Below are 20975 nucleotides of genomic sequence, written 5' to 3'. Positions count from 1 at the left end.
TGGGGGAGGGGGAGGGAAATGGAGGCGGTGGGGGGGGGAGGCAGAAATAATAAATAAATAAATAAATAAATAAATAAATAAATAAATAAATAAATAAAAAAAAAGAACTCATTTCTTAAGGATCACTGGAAATCAGAGGGTGGCGGTGGTAGTAAAAATAACAGTAGTGCTTTGCTAGAGACTTACTGAGGTGGGCACCATTCTAGGAGCTTTCCATGCACTACACCTCATCTTTAGATACCAAGATCCCAGGAACATCCCTGTACACCAATGAAGCAGCCAATACTGAGATGTGCAATAACCGGACCATGGTCACCACAAACACCTGACAGTGCTCAGGGAGTCAAGCTTAGGATCTAAGTTTTCTAACAAATACCCATTGCTTCTTTGTAATTACAGCCCAAATTCCAGGTGCATTAGGTAATTTTATCTTAGCAACGACTTTGAGTCAGATACCAGCAATTGTTATTCCCTACATTATAGTTCAGTTTAAGTCCATTTAAATACATAGCCTGGGTTCCTATGACCCCAGACTAGTACTTCACATATATGACACAGCCAGGAGATGAACAAAGATGGACAAATCAGAAAAGAGCAAGCTCACAGGCTAGGAAGGATGGGACAAGCTTGAACACTCATAATCCCTCAGGTGACATCAAGGTTATTTTCCTGCCTGCTTCCCATAACTTGATTTTGAACTTGAAAAGAGAATGAGATTCAGTGCAGGTGAACTTCGGCTGAGGAACCTGGTCTCAAGGCCAGCCCTGCTATGCATATGACACACCGCTGCACTTGATACATACCACAGAACTAAATGTGTGAGAGGCGAAGGGGCAGGCTAGCGCTTCACATCTCCATGAGCCTGCTGGAAGTGGATTATGCAGGAACAGGAGACCACGGCTAAAGATTAACAGGGAATTGTATGTCTTGATGAGCAGCCCCGGAGCAACAGGCTTGGTCAGAAATAGCAGGCTCTAATTTCAACAGGGCTGCCTGATTTATGGAGAGGACAGTTGGAGCCCAAAGGAGAGGAACTAACTGCACAGCTAGCTAACTTTTATATCGTTTCTACTTTCAAGAAGAGAAAAAAATGCAGGTTCAACATAAGCTGCTAGGTCCATCGCTATTAGCTCCCCAGTTGTTTGTCCTGCCGAAAAGAGAATGCAATCCTCAGAAGGCAAAACCGTCTAACTTGTTCTGAGACATGAAGAGCTGTGTGCCAGACTGAAATAGAGACTGGTCAAAAATAGCACTGCTGGGGCACCGAAGGAAAAGAGGCTGCTGGGTGTTTAGCAGTCTCCATGAATACAGGCACTTTAGAGGTTAAGGATAGTGGGTGATGAAATGCTTTCACTATCTAGAGTTCTATTCTTCCTCACGCCCTGTGCCCTAGCAGCTCCCCGCTGACTACCCCCACACCCAAAACTTTACTTCCACTCAAAACACTACAAATCTCCCTAAAACGCCTAGCTTTTATAAACCATCCCCTGATGATTCAGGACTAGAGCATGAATCATGGCCCAGCCCTGAGCTGGAGGAGGTGTAAGCAGGGTCAATGAGATCCACAGATTGCCTGACCCCAGGTCAGAACCTGGAGGTGGGATGCTTCCCACTGACCCTTAAGGTCAGCTTGGACATTCTGATCCTGCAGCTTTCTCTCAAAGCTTCTGCTTATAAGTAATAAGTAGCTTGTTAAAAGGAGTATTACATGCTGCAAGATGCACGGTGTCATAAAGGGCAGGCCACAGTACAGAGCATCATTTATTAGCCTAATCAAATGTGGCTTTAATAAATATAAAAGCCAACAAAGGTGTAATTGGGGGCTGGGGGAGAGGTAATGAAGTCTTTATTTACTTGAATGGCTTAAATGGACACACAGAGTTTCACGCACTCCAATGAGAATACAAGGAGTATTCAGTGAAAGACAAAGCTTGCTCATACTTCAGGCGCCTGCTCTGACCAAGAGGAAGCTCCCAAGACAGTTAGGAGAGACTTGCATGTTTCTGTTTCACACAGACATGTGCACACTACACATACTGTTCAACACTGCTTTTCCCCTTAGGGACAGATCATGAAGACCTTTTGGCCACCAGCAGAGTTTATTTACTAACTATTTAGCCAATTGGCTCTTTGTAGACAGAGTGGCTGCTTTGGGCTATCTCCTAACAGAGATGGAACTGCAATAGGATTCAGGTTGAGAGTTTGGTTGGTTGTTTCTTACAAGGAAAAATCCGTTAGCAGTAGTGCTTAAGAGCAAACGTGAGCTTTGAATCAGGGCTTCAGTTACTGGAGAACAACACTGACACACGGTTTTCCTTGGTAAGACTTTATGGTATATGCAGCTGGTCAGATAAAATTGTTTTATATAATAATACAGAATATTGTGTGTTAGAATTCATGAAGGTTTGATCCGGGACTCTCTGAAAATACCGGAAGCTCAAGAACCATAGAAAGATATATATATATAGCACCTGTCTATAACCTGAATGTGTCCTGGGAACCCGCAATCAACTCCAGATTACTTAACACACCTAAGATAATGTAAATGCTAGGTAAGCCATTAGATTGCACTGTACACAACATAAGCACAAGAAAATAAGTACATTTGTACATGTTTCAAACAAGCATTTTTCAATTATCAATTAGAGGTTGGCTGATCCACAGATGATAAATCCATGGATATGGAAAAATAGTTTAAGTTAATAATCCACATGACAAGAAGGGCGAATGACTGCTATGTGCCCAGCTCTGCCCAGTCCTGAATAACACACCAGTCCCTCAGGAGTCCACTCAATTTCAAGTCCACTCTAATGAAGAAACAAAGGCAGTTACCAAGTAAGTAGCTGAGCAGGGAGTTTTGGGCATGAGGTCATACAGCATGGATTTTTAAATCACAGAGGCTTAGGTCTTTTACTCCTTAGCAATCTAATGACCTTCAGCTTGCCATTTAACGCTGCTGTACCTTAGTTTCCTCCTTTATGAAATGTAAATAATACAAGTACCAGAGTCACAAGGCTTGGGCAGGATCCAGAAGAAATAAATCTAAAAGTGAGAAATACTTAGCAGTCAGTACTAATAGCAAAAAAAGCCCATCCGAACCTCCCTCAGTATGCCAGTCTTTCTTTACATAACAACCACTGTGCCCTCCGCACCTGTGCTTGTACATGCACATGGGCAGGGGAAGGGAGGAGCACAGGGCTTCCTTGCCCTCTCCAGGAAGCATGGAGGGCACAGCAGCATAGTAGCAAGCCCTCCCAAACCACCCGCGGTAATGTGATCTGAGTGTCTTTGCACAGAGGACTGTATAAATAGCCTCTTCTTAGAGGACTCGGTGTCCAGCATTCTGGTGGAGGCACTCCCTGCTGGGCTTTCCTTGGGGTTGTAAGAGTGAGGACTGCGACTTGGAAGCAGCTGCACATAGCCATATCCTCCGGGGGCTCCAAAGGGCTTGCTTTCTGTCTCTCCTCAATGCACAATGCTATGTGGTTCTAGAGCTTCCAAAATTAAACCACTGCTAAGTCACTACAAATCGTGCTGGCCTTTGCTCCAAAGATCACAAGAGAGAACTGCCTTGAGCCAAGTTAATTTGGAAGCACTCGTGTGTTGACTATGGGTTGTGTTCTCTTTCCATTATCTTACCTAGGTCCCACCACTCACTGCTGGTAGCTCTCTGAGTTACCAGGACTTTATTACAAGTCTCTTAGGGAAAGCCCTGGGTCTCCACAAGTTAGTGTTGCTACTCTGGGCACGATGAAAGCAACTCACCGTCTGCAGAGGTAGAGACAGTCACGGTGGCAAGAAGTCCAATCTGTCAGCCTCAAGAATGTGTTACTAAACCACACACTGAGCACAGAGACTCCTGGATTCAAAGGCAGAGAATCCCGCATCCACATCAGTGAGGAGCTACAACAGGACTGACTACGGGCCACTACATCAATGTCACAGAAAGGGGGAAAACCCAAGAGCAGGAACAGACCTGGAGCAGAACCACAAATCCAGCCATTTCCCTACCAGGAGGCCATGTAGCCACAGGACAGTGGGTGAGCTGTGCACACTCTGCCCCTTACTAGCTGTTAGCATAAACTCTTGAGAAACCTGGAGCTGATGGAGACTACAGCTGGAGGTCCAGGGAGCCAAGCAAATGAGAGAAAGAAGGAAGCCTCTGAGCAAGAACAGGGATGGAGGGAGATAAACACAGAAAGTGCTCTTCAGAGTGCTCACCGTACATATGAATGACAGGACACAGAATGCATTAACAGAATTTTAAAAATATACATCAAAATGAATGCAAAAAACAACCCACAATGAGCAAATTCAAAAGTCTGAGATAAGATGGATTAAAAGTAGCACAATCAAATCATTCTGGTACTGAGGCAATAAGAAAGCACCAGAAATATTGATTCTGTCTTGATTCAGATTTTTTATAATTTTGTTCATTGTGAACTTTCTAAAACATTCCTCTTAACTTTTAAAACATAACATCAAAATATCCATTATCTCGGCTGGTAAATTTTGGTGCCCTTGTGACATCAGTGCCTAAGGACAGGCCCTCATCTGCCTCACCCCAGTCAGAGCCCTATTTCGGATCTCACTTATTATTTTGTATCTCACCTATTTTTTGTATCTCATCTAGCACAAAGCAGACACAGGAATAAGTATAAACTAAAGCTTATGGCGTCACAGGAAATAACATCATTTTAATCTCTTCCAATAATCTCTGAGACTGACAGAGAATCTGAACATATAATAATCTCAAGAGCCAACAACATCCTGGACCAAAGCAAAGTGCTGGGTTATAAAGCCAACTGGCTCCTGACAGACTATGATTATCAACCTCAGTAACTAGGGCTGGCTGTACTGTGTCCTCTTCCTCAAATTAGTGTGTGGAAGCACACATCTAGGACATCAGAGTATAAATATATTTACAGATAGGGCCTTTAAAAACGGTGTTCAGGGTCTGCAGCTCAGTGGTGTGGTACAGTGTTGAGCTAGGATGGTCAAGGCTCTGTGTTCCACCTCTAGCACAAGGGTAGGAAAATATCATTGAGGTTAACCGATATCATACAGGTGGATCCTGAGTGATGTGACTGGTGTCTTTATAAGAAGAAATCAGGACACAACCATATGCACAGAGGAAAGACCACATGAAGACATAGCAAAAGGCAACCATCTGCAAACTAAGGGGAAAGAGCTCAGGAAAAGCTGGTCCTACAGGCTTCCAGCTCTCAGAACCATGAGGACTCAGTCTGCTGTTGAAGTCAGCAGTCTGCGGGATTTGTTACTGAAGTCTTGGTCCTCTTCACATTTCATCCTACCATCCTGGCTAGCTGAACCTCACGGGCAAATGAAAGACCAACACAAGGCATTCCCAAACTCCTTGCAACTCTGCCATTTAACGCTGGAAGTCTAAGCTTTGTAAAAGGACATAAAACCCAGAATGTTTGGACATGACGAATGGGAGTGCACCTATTCTACAAACTGTATCAGTGGATGAAGTTATGGTTTCATTAGATAAGATGCTATTACAGAGCAGAAGAATAACCCACAAGACTTTTATCAACTACTTGTAGTAAAATGTACAAAGAATTTAATAATCTGATAAAATGTCTATAATAGTAAACCTGAAAATGATTTTATGGTAGTTTTATATAACTATTCATATTGAGCATAGACTTTATGAGTGGGCTGAGAATAGGGACAAGGGGGACAGGAACACGACAGGATGAGACTGGAATGGGAGGATCCAGTGGTAGGGAGAGATGGGGTTGAGGGAGGGAATGTAGGGAGAGACAGCTACAATTAAGGGGTGTTTGAATGGGACTATGGGACCCTAGTGCATTAGAAACATCCTAAAACATATTAAAGTGATCCTAATAAAGTCTCCAAATAATGAGGGGGGATTTAAATTATGTATTTTTAAATGTGAGGATTAGTAGGTAAGCCAGATACAAAACCATAAACACCTGCAACTCTAAGCACTCAGGGGCTAAGGCAGGAGAATCGTGTGACTTTGAGGCCAGCCTGGGTGACACAGCAAGATCCTGTCTCAAAACAACAACTAACTGTAATATAGATTCTGATCCTAAAACGATGCACATATATGTATGCAGTCTGCAGTAAATCATCGCAGCGGCTCTGTGATGACTTACGTGAAATTTCTATAAAGCTGCTGTGGAACTAAATTCCTGATAATCCCAGTGCATGTAGCAAAACAGAATTCATGACAATAAAGAGAATGATTAATTGGGCAATGGTGGCACAAGTCTTTAATCCCAGCACTCGAGAGGCAGAGGCAGACCGATCTCTGTGAGTTCAAGGCCTGGTCTACAAAGTGAGTTCCAGGACAACCAGAGCTACACAGAGAAATCCTGTCTCAAAAAACCAAAAACCCACAAATCCCCCACCCCCAAAAAAAGAATGACTGAGGACTGCATTGAAGGATGCTCCAAGAAATACCTGGTGCTCGGCTCTGCTAGGAGACACAGGGAAGGCGAGCCTCTACTGCCTATGCTTTTACGTCAGATTCACGGGAAACACAGACAGTGGGCTAGCACCAGGTATCACTGCTGACTAAATGATCCTACCTTCGTGGGACCTGTGAGAAAACACCAGGACAGCTTTGTATCCCGACTGGCCAACAGGGTTTTCTATCTCTCACACACCCACCTGGCAACCATGATTTCCAGAATGCCTACTACACTGAAGCAGGCCCTTCACAGAAAACAGGGGCTGCAGCAATGGGAGAAATTTAATATGGCGCCCCTTGATCTATGAGGACTACACTCTCTGGCCCCCATGGATACCTAGAACCCTACATATAGTCTTTTTCCATATGTAGATCAGTTGTTGTAAGAGACTGATAATAACTAAAAGAACACAGAATAAAATTTATGTGAATTCAATCTCTTATACAAAATCTTATTGTATTTTCATCTTTTCACTTAAAGAACTACTTTAGAGCTTCTTTTTGGCATATCCCATCGTCACGATCACCAAACCTGTGCTTTGGGACCATTACTAGGGAAAACTGGCATTACTTAACATAAGCATAACAATGCCATGGCTGACGATCTGATAACTGGGCAACTGGCACGGACAGTGTACACAGTCTGTGACCTGGGCAAAAATGCAAGACTCCACCACACTGCTCATAATTAGTGCAACTTGAGCTCATGAACTGTTTACTGCTGGAATTTTCTACTTTGCATTTTTGGTTGTCTGTGGGTAACTAAAACCACAGACGAGAGAAATCATTCTAGTGCCACTTGTCAGTGAAGACCCGTATGCAAAGTGCCATCCTATAAGCCGAGATCCCCTGCCCAGGAGAGTGGGAACAGTATAATACGAAAAGATTCCCCGCCCCAGACCTTTCTGCCCTCCACCCCTGTGGGTTTAGGGAAACACTTACACTTCCTGAAGATTTGTCAAGTCCTCAAAACCACCGGAGTCAATCTCAGAGAGTTTGTTATAACTCAGGTTTCTGGTAAAAGAGAAGGTGAAAAACAATAAATAGTTGACACTATATCAAAGACTAAGAAACCTCTCCTCACCTCCAAAGAAATCCAGTCCCTCTGCCTAGTGACCTCTCATCCTGCTCACTGTTTAGTAACACACACTGAGCTCTGTAAACATACTTCTCCTCACCTGCTTCAGTGCACACAGAGTGCACAGGGCACAGCTGGGAACCTGCACCACGGGAGCAGACCAAGCAGACTTCAACAGCACCAGCTGGCTACCTGACACTTGAAAACTTAGGTGGGCCAGTCCTAGTCCAAATGCTTTGCACCAGGTCAAGTCCACGGCCACTCAGTTTTTAAAATTACATTTATTGGGACTGGAGAGATAGCTGAACAGTTAAGAGTACTTACTGATCTGGCAGAGGACTTGAGTTTAGTACCCAGCACCTACAAGGCTTACAAGTGCCTGTAACTCCAGTTCCAGAGGACCTGACATTCACTTCTGATATCTGTAAGCTCATACACACATGCAGTGCACAAACATATACTCAGGCGCACGCACATATAAAGTAAATATTTAAATTACATTCGGGTTGTGTGTGTCTATGTGTGTGTGTAGGTCAGAGCCAACCTATGAAGTTGGTTCTTTCCTTCCACCATGTGCGCCTGTAAGCAGTGGTTCTCAACCCTCCTGATGTTGCCACCTTTAATACAGCTCCTCATGCAGTGGTGACCCCAACCATAAAATTATTTTTATTGATACTTCGTAACTATAATTTTGCTACTGTTATGAGTTGTAATGTAAACATCTGTGTTTTCTGATGGTCTTAGATGGCCCCTGTGAAAGGGTCATTTGACACCTCCCCGACTGTGACCCACTGCTCTAAGTCATACATTCTCACTGTTATTTTGAGAGAGGGTCTCTCTATGTTGTCCTTGCTGGTCTGGAAATTGCTACGTAGATCAGGCCCAAGAACTCAGAGACCAGCCTACCTCTGCTAGGGTTAATGCAGCACACCATCAATGACTTTTTAAAAATTAATGTTTAACCAAAGTATCAACAACAAACACTAGTTACAGAAAGAGATCAGGCTGTCAGCACTTCACAGTCTAAGCCAGCAGTTCTCCACCAAGAGTGATTTCACACACACACACACACACACGGCAACGTCTAGAGAGATGCTCAGCTGTCAGTGATGATGGAAGATGGCACTAAGATCTGTGGTTTGAAGCTGGAGAGACTCTCAAACACCCCACCAAGCCAAGCAGTCAGTGTCTCACAATCAGGCATCCAGCAACTCAGGGTCAGTACTAGTCAGACTGAAAATCTTGGTCTAAACAAGAATCTAAGACTAATTTTAAAAAGTTCAGGAGCATAGACAAAGTTCAAGTGACATTTAAAAAATGAACACCACAAGATTCAGAATCGGCAGCCTACACCGATGAACAAAATTAGGAATGACAATCCCAAGAGAAGGGAGCCAACTGGTGGGGATGTATGTTGGTGATAACCCCAACCAGGGAAGCCACGCAGATGCAGCATTCAGGTAGTAGCACCATCCTGGACAGAACTGGGCATCTCTCCCCGGCACTCCTACCTCTAGCCTTAGATGTAGACAGAGCAAGTTCGGCAATGTTCATTAAGCTTAGCTTCTTTAACCACAGGCTGAACACAGCCAGCCTAATCCATCAGGAGCAGAAGCCACTGGGGGTGATCAAGATGAGCATTCACTGCCTTCCAGTTCCTGGCCACAAGTCCATCCAGGCCTGGGGGGGGGGGGTCAACATCTTTCATCATGGCTATTGATTCCCTTGACATTAACGCTAATTAACAATACTACCAATCATAAACGGTGACTATCTTTTAAACTTACTCCAGAGACATTTTAATCAATACTACCCTAGAGCTGATAGCCATTTCACTGTGAACTCAAAGACATTCATCTAAATAAAAGTCACTCTGCACTTGAAACGAATGGCCCATCTGTGTTCACAGCACAGTCTGAATTAAAAGCAATTTGTCCAGAGATTAAGTTACCATAAAGATTGAAGGTGGTAATTTTTAAAACACATACTGAAGTCAAGTATGAGCTTGACCACGCTTAGGGGGCGTTTACTAATGAGGATGCAGACATTAGCACCTTAGACCTGGGAGAGAACACCCAGCTGGAGAGAATTCCCTCCATCGGTGAAAGGGCTGACTACACTACCACCTTCTGCTTTGATCAGATTATCAAAAAGGGTATGGGGACACTGTCTTGAGGGGTAACAACAGCACAAAGTTTATATCATCACAGGGAACTGGCATGGGTGAACTGAAGAGAACTTAATAAAGACTCTCAGAAGCCACAGAGCAGGTAGATGGACAAGCAGACTAGGTGGCTGATGGACTGAGACTAACACGGAAGCGTGCCCATCCACCTACGCAGCCATTTACTCCTTGGCACCAGAGACAAGGACCAATGCTGACACCAGGCAAGGCTTTCCAGAGAAGCTCAAAATCTGAATTCTTATGGAAAAACCTTTTTATTTCCTTTACGAAAAAAAAAAAGTAGCCAGGAATAGGTCAAACAAAACCTCTTTGCCAGCCACCTCTGGCCTGGGGAGTACTGGCTTCTGCTGGGACCTGGACTCCTGGCTCCTGGAGCTACAGGTTCAGAATGCACGGGTCAGGGGAGTGGCTGGGCTCAGCAGCTTTCTACAGCTCACTGAGGGCTTCCTTTGGAACATTCTGAGATGAAATCCCGTCTCTCCTTTCCCACCCCTCAAGTGTCCTTTTAAAGCTGTACACCCACTGCTTTGTCTTTCCTTGCAAGGAAAGATAACTAACTTTCAGAAATGCTAATCAATTCTGCTTCTTAGAGCAGACTGAGAAACAACTTTTCCTGACACACTGTAATCCAGAGCTGAGAAGCTCTTGGGACTTGATACCAAGATGACAGCAAGCAACTACAAGGACAAGACACTAAGCGCGTTAGCCCTCACTGGTCAGTGTGGGTAGTCACTGAACCAGAAAAGCCCCAGATCAACACACGTGCCAAGGGACTGCCTAGAAAGGGCCACTCTCCCACAGCACCTGTGGGCAGCAGGAGCAAAGGTGCCACGGCTCACAGCCCCTGCCTGCAACAGCTCCTGTCCTTAGACAAGCTTTTAAGTTTGAAAAGTCGTTCTGAATCCCTGAAGAAACCGTGAGACCTCAAATGCCTTACCAGGAAATGAGGGAAACAATGTAATTCCTCTGTGGAAATATAACAAAGAATAAAATAATAGACATCAGTTAAAACATAAATTCTCACACTACTTGCTCACTCATTGAAAATGTATATAACATAAAATTCACCATTTACCCATTCGTAAGTTGCTGCTCAGCGACCACACATACATTCAGACACACCCATTATAACCACCAGTGTCAACACTTTTACCATAAAGTTCCCAATTCCAATCTGCCCTGGATATGCCAACCACCATTTTGTCTCTATAAACACTTCTCTGGGCACCACATGAGTGAAATCATAAGACATCTGTCCTTTTGTGTCTGGCATATTTCACTTAACACAAATGCTTTCAAGGCTCATGAATGAATCTCATTACATATGTCTAAATGTCACTGCTTCGGATGGTGGAATAATACTTGGTATGAACATCCTACATTTTCTTATCTGCTGTCTGCAGACAAGCAGTTAGCTTCTTTCTAGTTTTGGCTATTCTAAATAAAGCAATTATGAGCACAGTATATTTTTTCCTAATTAAAAAATTACTTTTTTTAACCCTTTGCCTTATATACTTACCAACACTCGTTTTCCAACATTAAAGGAAATATACTTAGTCCAAGAAGTTTGCAGAAAAGAATACGAATTTTAATTTCCCATCCCAAGAACAATGAAAGGGTTAACTACTGAGAAGCATTCCTCCAGGTGGCAGCTGACCTGCACACACATCTAAAGCCTCCCACTTATTTCCAGGAACACGGCTGTCCCTTCCTGCCTGACAGGTGAATGGGTCTTCAGTAAAGGGTTCAGATTTTCCTGTCAAACAATTCACCTGTCAGCAACACACACACTGTCAAAGTATTCCTGTACCTAAGGAGAGAAACCTCCAGGAATTCTGTCCCTGCCAACTGCAGCTTTCCCTGAGCATCACCAGCCACCGTCACAACACAAACTGCTCCTGTTCTTGCACAAAGAGCATGCGGATCTTCCAACAATTGAACCCAGCCATAGGTACTTTTTCAGCTAATCTGCTGAAAGATGGCCATGCGGCCCACCATCTGCAGAACACACAAGAGGTAGGGATGCAGAGAACAGCTCAAGTTTTATTCAGGCGTGTCTGAAAAGCACATTGTTTAACAGGGCACGACAACCCTGTGCTCGCTAAGCATATTTTCCAGCAAGCTCCCAGCCCTGAGCCAGAGAATTTCAATAGCCGAGAAATCGCTACCACCACGTACACCTGAACTAACCATGTGGCCTTGTATTGATATAGCAGAAAATATAAGCTCAGCTCCTTATCACATTAACTGTATTTCAAGCACTCAATAAAGCATGTGCACTGCATGGAGGAAGGGCACTTCAGTTATCACTGAAATTTCTGTTAAACTGGGCTGGAACTAACTATAAGTAACCAACGCTTATAAATCATCACATTTATATAAATCATCCTTTTTTCTTGAGACAGGGTCTTATGTAATGTAATTCTGGCTGGCTTCAAATTCACAGAAACGCTGAGAAAGACCTTGATCCTCCTGTACCACTAAAGTTTCAGGTTTGGGGTATGCACAACCAGCCTGGCTCCCAAGTTCTTCTCAAGCAAGTTCTTAACTACCCAAGCAGGAAAGGGACACTGGAAAGCCTAAGTTCCTTGGAAAGAAGGGAATTCTAATAAAAACTGCTCCAATGTAATGCTATAGGCTTAATCGGTATTTCCATAATCTGACCAGCACCTTCCTGGATTACAGCATGAACCACATGTTACAAACTTGGCAAGCATTCTCCCAAGTTGGCAAACAATAATTCATTGACTTCTCAGAAGCTAAGGAACAAAAAGTGCCACTTACTTTTTGAGTAAGCTGTGGTAAGGAAGTAACCCCACTTTATTAGACAGCAGAATGAGCTCAGTCCCCCCCACCCCCACCCCAAGACAAGCCTCTGCAGGCAGACTCTCACAGTGAAGCACAGCAAAATGCATGCTTCCGGCTCTCAACACAACCAGACGACAGCTCCAAGCGGAAGGAACTGGTCCTAAATCTGTGACAAGCACTCCCCACTGAATGAGGTTTCCCTTTGCAGTTTGGTTTCCAAGTGAATCTATTTCCCATTACTCAGGCCTGGCTGGGATCCTGGACAGCACAGAGCTTTTCGTAGTTTAAACTTTCAGATGTTTGCTAAACTGGGTAACACAGCAAGGAGGGGAGAAGGGGATAGGCAACCCAATGGCCAGCTTCTAAGGACCAGGGCTAGCCCGGGAAAATCGTTTTCATGATATCTTTTAGGCTCTGGCTATCCATGTCTTCTTCAGCCTCAGAATTTGCAATGTTTATCACCCATTAAAGAGGACATTGCCTGTTTGGAGCCAGGGAAGCAGGACTGGTCCTTTCGAGAATTCTAAAGTACAAAAACTGTTCAAGCCCTCTGAGCCCCAAGTGTTTAGAGGGCTGTTTCTTCTGCGTTTGTACTTTCTGGGAACTCACATGTCACACAGCAGCTTCCAATGAAATCACTGTCGTGGCCCCTACATCCATTTGCCAGGTTTGTGAATGTAGGAAACACTTTAAATCCAAGATGTCACATATCCTTATCCCTTTTTCTAACGTTGATGCTTTACCCAGCCCACAGTGAAGAGCCTGTTAATACACATTACATTAGGAACAATACAATTGCAACTTAAGTTAGACTCATCCGTCTGGAGTCCACACCCAAGGGCTTTCTCACTCAGAAAAACATCCTCGATCTTAAACAAGCCACAGTCACATGAGCCCGAGCGGAGGTTCAGCGATGGAATACCTTCTGCGAATAAGGAAATAGGAAGTGAATGGTATCCCAACAAGATACATGCCACTCATTTTGTGTTTCTGGTTAATTCTATTTCAGAAAGACACTAATAACTGCAATTATTTCCAATTCTAAAAGTGCTACTACTAAAGCCATCTTCCCTGAGAATAAGGGAGGCCTAAGAGGTGACTTAAAAGAGAAGCCAACACACAGCCATAAGAACACAGCCATATAAGGATGAAAACTCACCCATTCCTCTTTAAATCAATTCAATTAATTAGTGTGAGCCTCTGATTTTTTTTTTTAAGGCAGTGTTTTCACGTGGCCCAAACTGGTCCTGGAAGTGCTCTATCCAAGGACAACCTCAAACCTCTGACCTTCCCATCTTTCACTCCCAAGACCTGGGATGTCAGGCATGTGTCACCATGTTTGTTTCATGCAGTATTAGGAATCAAACCCAGGGCTTACTGTGCTGGGCAAGCACTCTACCATCCAGCATCTACAAGGCCAGGGCCTCTGAACTCCAATGCCAACTCATGCTGCCTCTATAACCTCAGAAGGTCTTGAATGTACTCTATCCTAACAGTATTAATCTGATAGAGATATACATCTTTTTCCTCTAGTACCTGATAATTGCCAAATTCAACAAATGTTTGAGTATATGTCTACCATAAGACTTTCTGCAATTTATCCTAATTACACATGTACATGTACACGAATAAGCATATACATGGGGCTGCAGTTAAGACTACTGACTGTGCTTCCAGACCTGGGTCCAATTCCCAGCACCCACACGGCAGGTCACAACAACTTGTAACTCAAGCTCTAAGGATCTGGCATTTTCTCCTGGTTCTGGGGACATTGCACACATGTGTTGCACTGACAAATATGCAGACAAAACACACAGACACATAAAATAATTTTAAATGACTAAATAAATTCTGATATAAATTAGGATAAGAAGAAGATTACAACTTTCTGGTCAGGTAGGACTCCTGACCAAATAACCACAATCAAATGGCTCTCAGGAAGTAGCTCCCAGTAATAGATAAAAAGTTGCATACTGGCTGATCTTGAGCCAAAACTGGGCTGCAGAAAAATGTGTTTATTTCTAACTGAAGTGTTTGGGAAAATGATTCTAAGCACCCACATGGCAGCCAATAACCATTTGTAAGGGTTCCAGAGGGATCTGACGTCCTCTTCTGGCTTCCACTGGTAGTTCATGTGGCACAAGGACACATTTGTAAGAAAGAAAAACCCTAGGGTTTTTGCGGAAGAGTATGCTGCAGTTTCTCTTGAGAATAGTCACTAAGTGGGCATTTCCGCACCACAATGGGCTATGTGGATTTTATAAGCAGTTTCCTACCACAGACCTCAGCACTCCTGGTGACAATCTCTATACTCAACAGCAGTATCTGCTCGGCACCTTCGTGAGTCTAGCATCCCTATGACAAGTGCATCAAGTCCAGGAGTCCAGGACAATGAAGATCTGCTGTGATGGAAAAGACTTCAAAAAAAAAAAAAGTAATCCAGAAAGGGGAGTTGAGAGGAACTTGTTTTTCTGAGGAATTGAGGCTAGAGGAGCAAATAGGCCACAGAGCAAAAAAGGAAAGTAAACTGCTAAAGAGACAAGCCACCAGGATCTTGTAGAAAGAGAAGGGCAAAGCGGCAAAGAGGAGCCCAGAGCTTCCTGGCCCACCTAACAAGCAGCTGAATCAATGGTTATACCAATCCTAACAGCTCTCAGGGCTGAGACCTTCCTGAGTGTCAATCACCAGACCATTCAAGTCTTTCCACAGAACAGAATTAGCTCCTTGTTCCTCCAGGAAGACGACATTTCCCTGCCATCACTGCAGACAGTCAGCATCTGTTTTCAGCATCACACCTTACTTACAGCAGGAGAGTCTAGGATCCGTCTTCCTTACAAAATTTTTGCTTGGACAAAGAGAGAGGAAATAGGAACATTTATTTTATTATTTAAGCATCCTTGGTGGAGGCTGACACTGAGAAGAATCCCACATGGTCTGTGCACTATTAACCCCTACAGACGAATTAATTCAATGAGGAAGGTGCACTCCAGCCCATGATTGTTGCTGTGGTTGGTAGCTATTTGATAAACAAATGGCATTCGTTTGAGCAGGGAATGGCTGCCTGCCCCAGGCCTGACCAGCCCACAAATTTACCACCAGAGGAACATTAGCATGACCACCAAAGCAGGATGAGGTACAGAGGGCCACCATTTGACTTTCTAATTGGAGAAGGGCTTCAAACAGACAGAAACGGGAGTGAGGAGATGGCAGGGTTGAATGCTAGCCCCCCAGAATTGCCCTTTCCCTATTCTATCACCTCTACCAAGGAATCACAAACGCACACTTCCAGAGTCTACATTCTACAGGGCTTTGAGGATTCGTTGCTTGCACAAAACCCACCCTTGGGCCCCAAACTACCTTTTATAGTATAAAATGCAGTTCTACCTCAGAGCTAGGCGCTTCCTAACCTCAAGATTGTCACCAGACCTGAGAACAGACAGTGTCCACTTGTGGTCACTCACTCCGAAGATAGCAAAGCTCCTGGGGAGAAAGTGGAGGAGCAAACTTCCCAATGCTCTACTGAGGCAGGAAATGGGCTTTTGCAACAAAAATCAGGTGGGCAAAAGGGACAGGAAATGAGGGATGCATGAGTCTGAGAAAAAAAGATATTTAGTAAACAAATTTAGAATCACGGGTTCTCCAAGGGCTTTGGTAAGTCCACCAAAAGTGCTCTCTCGGGAGATGAGCTTCCTACAGAGTCATCCACTGTAAGATAGTGTTTTCTGTGCTAACAAGACAGCTTGAGTATTCACTAAGTTGGGGTATACACAGGAAGATGGAAACTGGCTGCCCTTATGGATACGTCTGATAGTCTACAGAATTTAGTTCTCAGCTCTGATAAAACCACTGTCCACAGTAACACTGGGACCAAGCTCCTGCTGCAGCACCTTAAATGATTCTCTAATTCGTGCCTATAGGTTCACATCTGTGTGTTTACAGTAAGAGTCTTGAGAGGACAACTGCTTAAGATGCAAAACAATCATCTCAGCACAGCTCCTTAAGGAGTACTCCTGCTCAGGGTGGCCAAGTTCCACACTTGTTTTTCTGGCAGGAGGTATAAACATGCAGTAAGAATGAAGGCTCTATGATGCATTACTTCCTCTGAGTACAACAGGCATACATCAAAACAAACAAACAAAACTTCTTTATCTGGGCCACCCGTTACACACCATCCTAAACACCATCTTCCAGTTTTCTAGAACCAGGAAATGACAGACATTCTGTATGCCTCCCCCCCACACATACAAGTCTAATTCTTATCTCCTAATATAAGCCAAGTGGAGAAAATATTAGTACAAAACTTCCTATCACAGAAATGAATGGGAAAAAAACTCAATACTGACTTACTTCTTGACATGTAATGATTAGGGGTTTTCAGTATTTATTATTCATTCATTCATTGGTTTTCTTTTGGGTCAAGATTTCTATGTATAGCCCTGGCTGTCCTAGAACTCGCTCTATAGACCAGGCTGGCCTCCAACTCAGAGAGTCCCCCTGCCTCTGCCTCCTGAGTGCTGGGAATTAAACCAGCTCCTCTGGAAGAGACCAGTGCTCTTAATCACTAAGCCATCTCTCCAGCCCTCTGCCCTTGTTTATAATAAGTGGTTAGAAGGATAATTTTGAGCAAATAAGTTCCGGTTCACAAAGGAACAATGTGTAATAAGCTGCCTATCTTCCTTCACTAAAAGGAAGGAAGGAAATGAAAGTGGCTTGTTTTAAACAAATCCATTTGGAGAAACAGCAGCTTACCTTAGTGTTATCAGTATTCTTTCCTCTCACTGCCATATAAAAGCTTTACTAGGCAAATGACATCAGTGAGTGTGACTTTACCATGCTGAAACTTCTCATTAAAAAAAAGAAAAAAAAAGGGAAAAAAAAGGCCTTGCCTAGTGGACTGTCAGCTTCCATTGCATACATGTGCCCTTGAATTTTCAACTAAAATCACGCCACTGATTGCTAGCATGTCTGTGTGATGTCACTGTGAGTCTTTATGAAGCCCAAGCATCCAGGATCTGTAATCCAAATATTCAAATATAAAAAAACCATGCTTATTGGAATTTACCATGATGCATATACAGGAACTTAAGCGTTGCACACCTGTAAACATTATTTCCTTGATCAACAGCCTCTCTTTCTCGCCTACCCAAAACTTAAAACTGAAGATCACCCAAATGCAGAAAGCAGAAACGGAGGAGTAAATCAACCAAATGAGAAAATGAAGACACTCACAAGCACCCATCTTCTGCATCACAGGCAGGCGTGGGAGTATCTAGCTAAATATTTTATCGAAGACACAGTTCTGAAAGGTCAGCCGCACGGCAAGCAGTTAACAACTTTATTAACTAGCTTATAGCCATGGGATTTCATTCTGTCCATTTTTCCAAGGGGCTTTTAAGAGTTTAAGTATGTTACGAAATGCCTAGCTAATGCCTAAAAGCCGTTTTTTCTTTCTGCAATAGTAAAACATCATGAAATACTACAAACATGAAAGACTGTCCATAGCATGATTGTCTCGCTCAAGAACTAGGAGGGCAGTGGAACTCATTCTGCTTCTAATGTTGAAGCTCCCAACAAGATACACAGTTAGGGTCTGCCTGAACAGTGGTATTTCAGCATGCACCATTCACAGGCTGCTCTTGCTGTGACAACAGGGGCCTTCCTTTCCACTGGGTTAGTGCAGAGACTCAGATGAGGCATGCTGAGACCTCTCCTCAAACACAGTCAATTCTACCACCATATTTAATGGATACATAGATTTGCTGGCTATAGAACAAATACTCCTTTCTCTGATTTTTACCCCTTCATCAATGAGGCTCACAGTAGCAAGTCACTCCTTCTCCATGTGAAACTGAACAGTCCTAGGTCATCTGCTCCCTGAGTAGATATAAGCAGTCAGCTCTATTAGCCAAACAAGAAGTGAATGATATACTACTCTATCTAGGGCGAGGACCAGCAAAGTTGATTAGAAGTCCTAGCAAAAGTCACACATAAATGACCCCTTTTGGAGTTCTAAAGACAAAATCCTAAGAAATACAACACACATATCTAGACCCTGTGTGTGCAAGGAGAGGCAGAATAGTCACCCCAAAGAGCATCTTCCCATCTCAGCAGGGAACCCAGATACACATGAGGTCACACACCTGAGACTCTGCCTCATGCACAGCCAGAACTTCCACCTACAACTTCCTATGCAAAAACAGTGCCCAGTTCCACCAATGCACTATCAAAAAACCAAAGCTATGAACCTGCTCAGCACCCTGCCCTATATCAAGTGACCCTAACAGGACTTCCCTGGTCTATAAGCGTGTAAGGGGGCTGCTGCACAGTGTGCACGAACAAAACCAGCATTATCTTTAGAAGTGTCAAACTAGTTCTTTTCCATAAAAGGGGTCAAAGTATGGCCTGGGACTGGGCATGGTTTACCCGGAAGGCATTCAGCTCTGAGCTCCGTATCTGCAGCAGATGGATCTATACAAGTCTTCCCTTTCCTATCACGATTCCACACTAGGTCTTCAAATCCAACCAATGCCGTTAAAAGGCATTCCAATCCCAGGGCAGCCCGATGGTGGCACAACTGTGCTGGTGATTACCTTCACCTGCAGCAAACCCACCCTTGATCAATAAGCCAGAGCCAGTTGAGATCAAGTCAGACTATACCTGCCCAAGCACAAAGAAAAAAAAACGACTCTCAAACCTCGAGAAACAGTGCAGAAGAGCACCTGCACAAACTCGTCAGGGTGGTTTATAAGGTCATGAGCACCTGAGAAAAGACCTTTTATTCCTAGGGGCATGAGACAAATGGTAGGCCTGTCACACTGCTGGTGTCAATATTTATCTAAGGCCTGGGTATTCATGATGGTATAAAACCAGGCACCTTTTCAATTCAGACATTCGTGTAATTTGCCACTACAAAGCCCCAAAACAGAGACTCATTTACAGCTTGGGTTTCTCCCCTTCCATCGCCATACAGGAGGCTGGCGGCAGGACCCACCGTTTGTCAGCACTAATCCCAGCAGCTTGGGAACAATGCGCTCAATGTATTTCAGAACTGCCAAGATCAAATGGCACTGCACCTGAGCACAATAAAGAGGTAGGGTAGGAAGGCAAAGCACCTGCTTTCTCCCCTCCCACGGCATGCATGCTTTCCGCCCTGGAAATGAGCAAAGCTCTGGGCTTGTAGTAAGGTAACTGAACCCCAAGAATCACCTCAAAGCATTACTCACACCGAACATCATTTCAGTCACCGCTACTCAAACCCATGGGAAAACCTGAGTATGAAATGGGCCCTTCTGGTTAGTTTTGGTTTTCCCAAACTCCTTCCTCCCCCACCCCCGCCCCTTACTCCACATGAAAATCTAATCACAATTTTTCTTTCCAGATAAAGGACAGAAGAGATAACCACCCGATCAATATCAGCTTCAAGAGCCCCTAGGAACCTCTAACCACAGCTGGTGTACACCAGACTCACAATCCTATATCCAAGTCTCTTCTTGTAACCCAGGGTCCCCAGCAGATGCTACACTGTAGCTCCCTCTGTCAGCTCCTCCAGTTCTGTCATGGAGACACACTGCATCAGAATCAAAGTACTTAGGAAGGACAGCTCCAGGTGACAGATTAAATACGCCTCAAATACGCTTGTAAAAACTGCTAGGCTAGTGACACAGGGACAGACTTCTCAAGCCAACCCTTTTAGCCATACTCTTTGGATGTTCCATACAGAATGTGGTTCCCACCGGAGGTGCACCCTACCAAAACCTCTCTCGACTCTAGCTCCTCAGTGCATCTGTACATTCCGGAGGCTTACAGAACCCATTCCTTTTCTTCTGTTCTGGCAGAATGGGATGGCCACTGAGGAGCTGTCACACACCATGCACCAACATTCCTGCACTGCTTGAAATATGCTGCCTGGTGCACTCGCTGGATGAGCACACAGATTCTCAACCCCACATGATACCAGCTGAGGGTGTGGCCAGTTTTATTTTTTTTTCTTACATACAAATACAGCTGACACTTAGGTGGATAATATTTCCTCATGCATGTTGAAGTTAATCATTCACAATCAACGAGCTTTCATCAAGGATCAGAAAATTTGAAGGTTGCTTGTGCAAACACTCCTGTTCTTAACAGCTGCATATTTAACTGGTGGCTCTGTTGCCAGTAGGAGCAGGTAGCACTTCAAAGTGTTGTTTGGGAAGCCAGACATACCATCACCCAGGTTCCTTGGCCCCTGGGTTCCACAGTGAGCAAGCCCTGTGCTGCATCTGCCTCTCAGAAGAGGCAGTCACAGCAATGCAATGGTCCACAAGGATGGTGCTTACTGTTGCAACATTACCGTAATCATGCTTTACTGTTTCTATCTGGACCCTCCAAACTGACAGTTCCCAAAGGAGGGAAGGGTGTGGCTAGAATTACCACCATTCAAGAGACAGTTGCCCAGG

General features: G+C 44.1%; 1 protein-coding gene across 1 annotated transcript in view; it reads right to left on the bottom strand.

Moving 5' to 3' along the window:
- The window catches only part of Lrig1 (leucine rich repeats and immunoglobulin like domains 1), a 102261-nt gene that overhangs the window by 57343 nt on the left and 23943 nt on the right, over nt 1-20975 (bottom strand). The window contains exon 2 of the mRNA XM_075983398.1: nt 7409-7480. Within this exon, the coding sequence (XP_075839513.1) occupies nt 7409-7480 (72 nt within the window). The remainder of the gene's footprint in view (nt 1-7408; nt 7481-20975) is intronic.

Source organism: Microtus pennsylvanicus, chromosome 8, assembly GCF_037038515.1.
Source record: "Microtus pennsylvanicus isolate mMicPen1 chromosome 8, mMicPen1.hap1, whole genome shotgun sequence".
Taxonomy (NCBI): Eukaryota; Metazoa; Chordata; class Mammalia; order Rodentia; family Cricetidae; genus Microtus; species Microtus pennsylvanicus.
The sequence above is the reverse complement of the archived record's forward strand: the minus strand, read 5'-3'. Positions and strand labels throughout refer to the sequence as shown.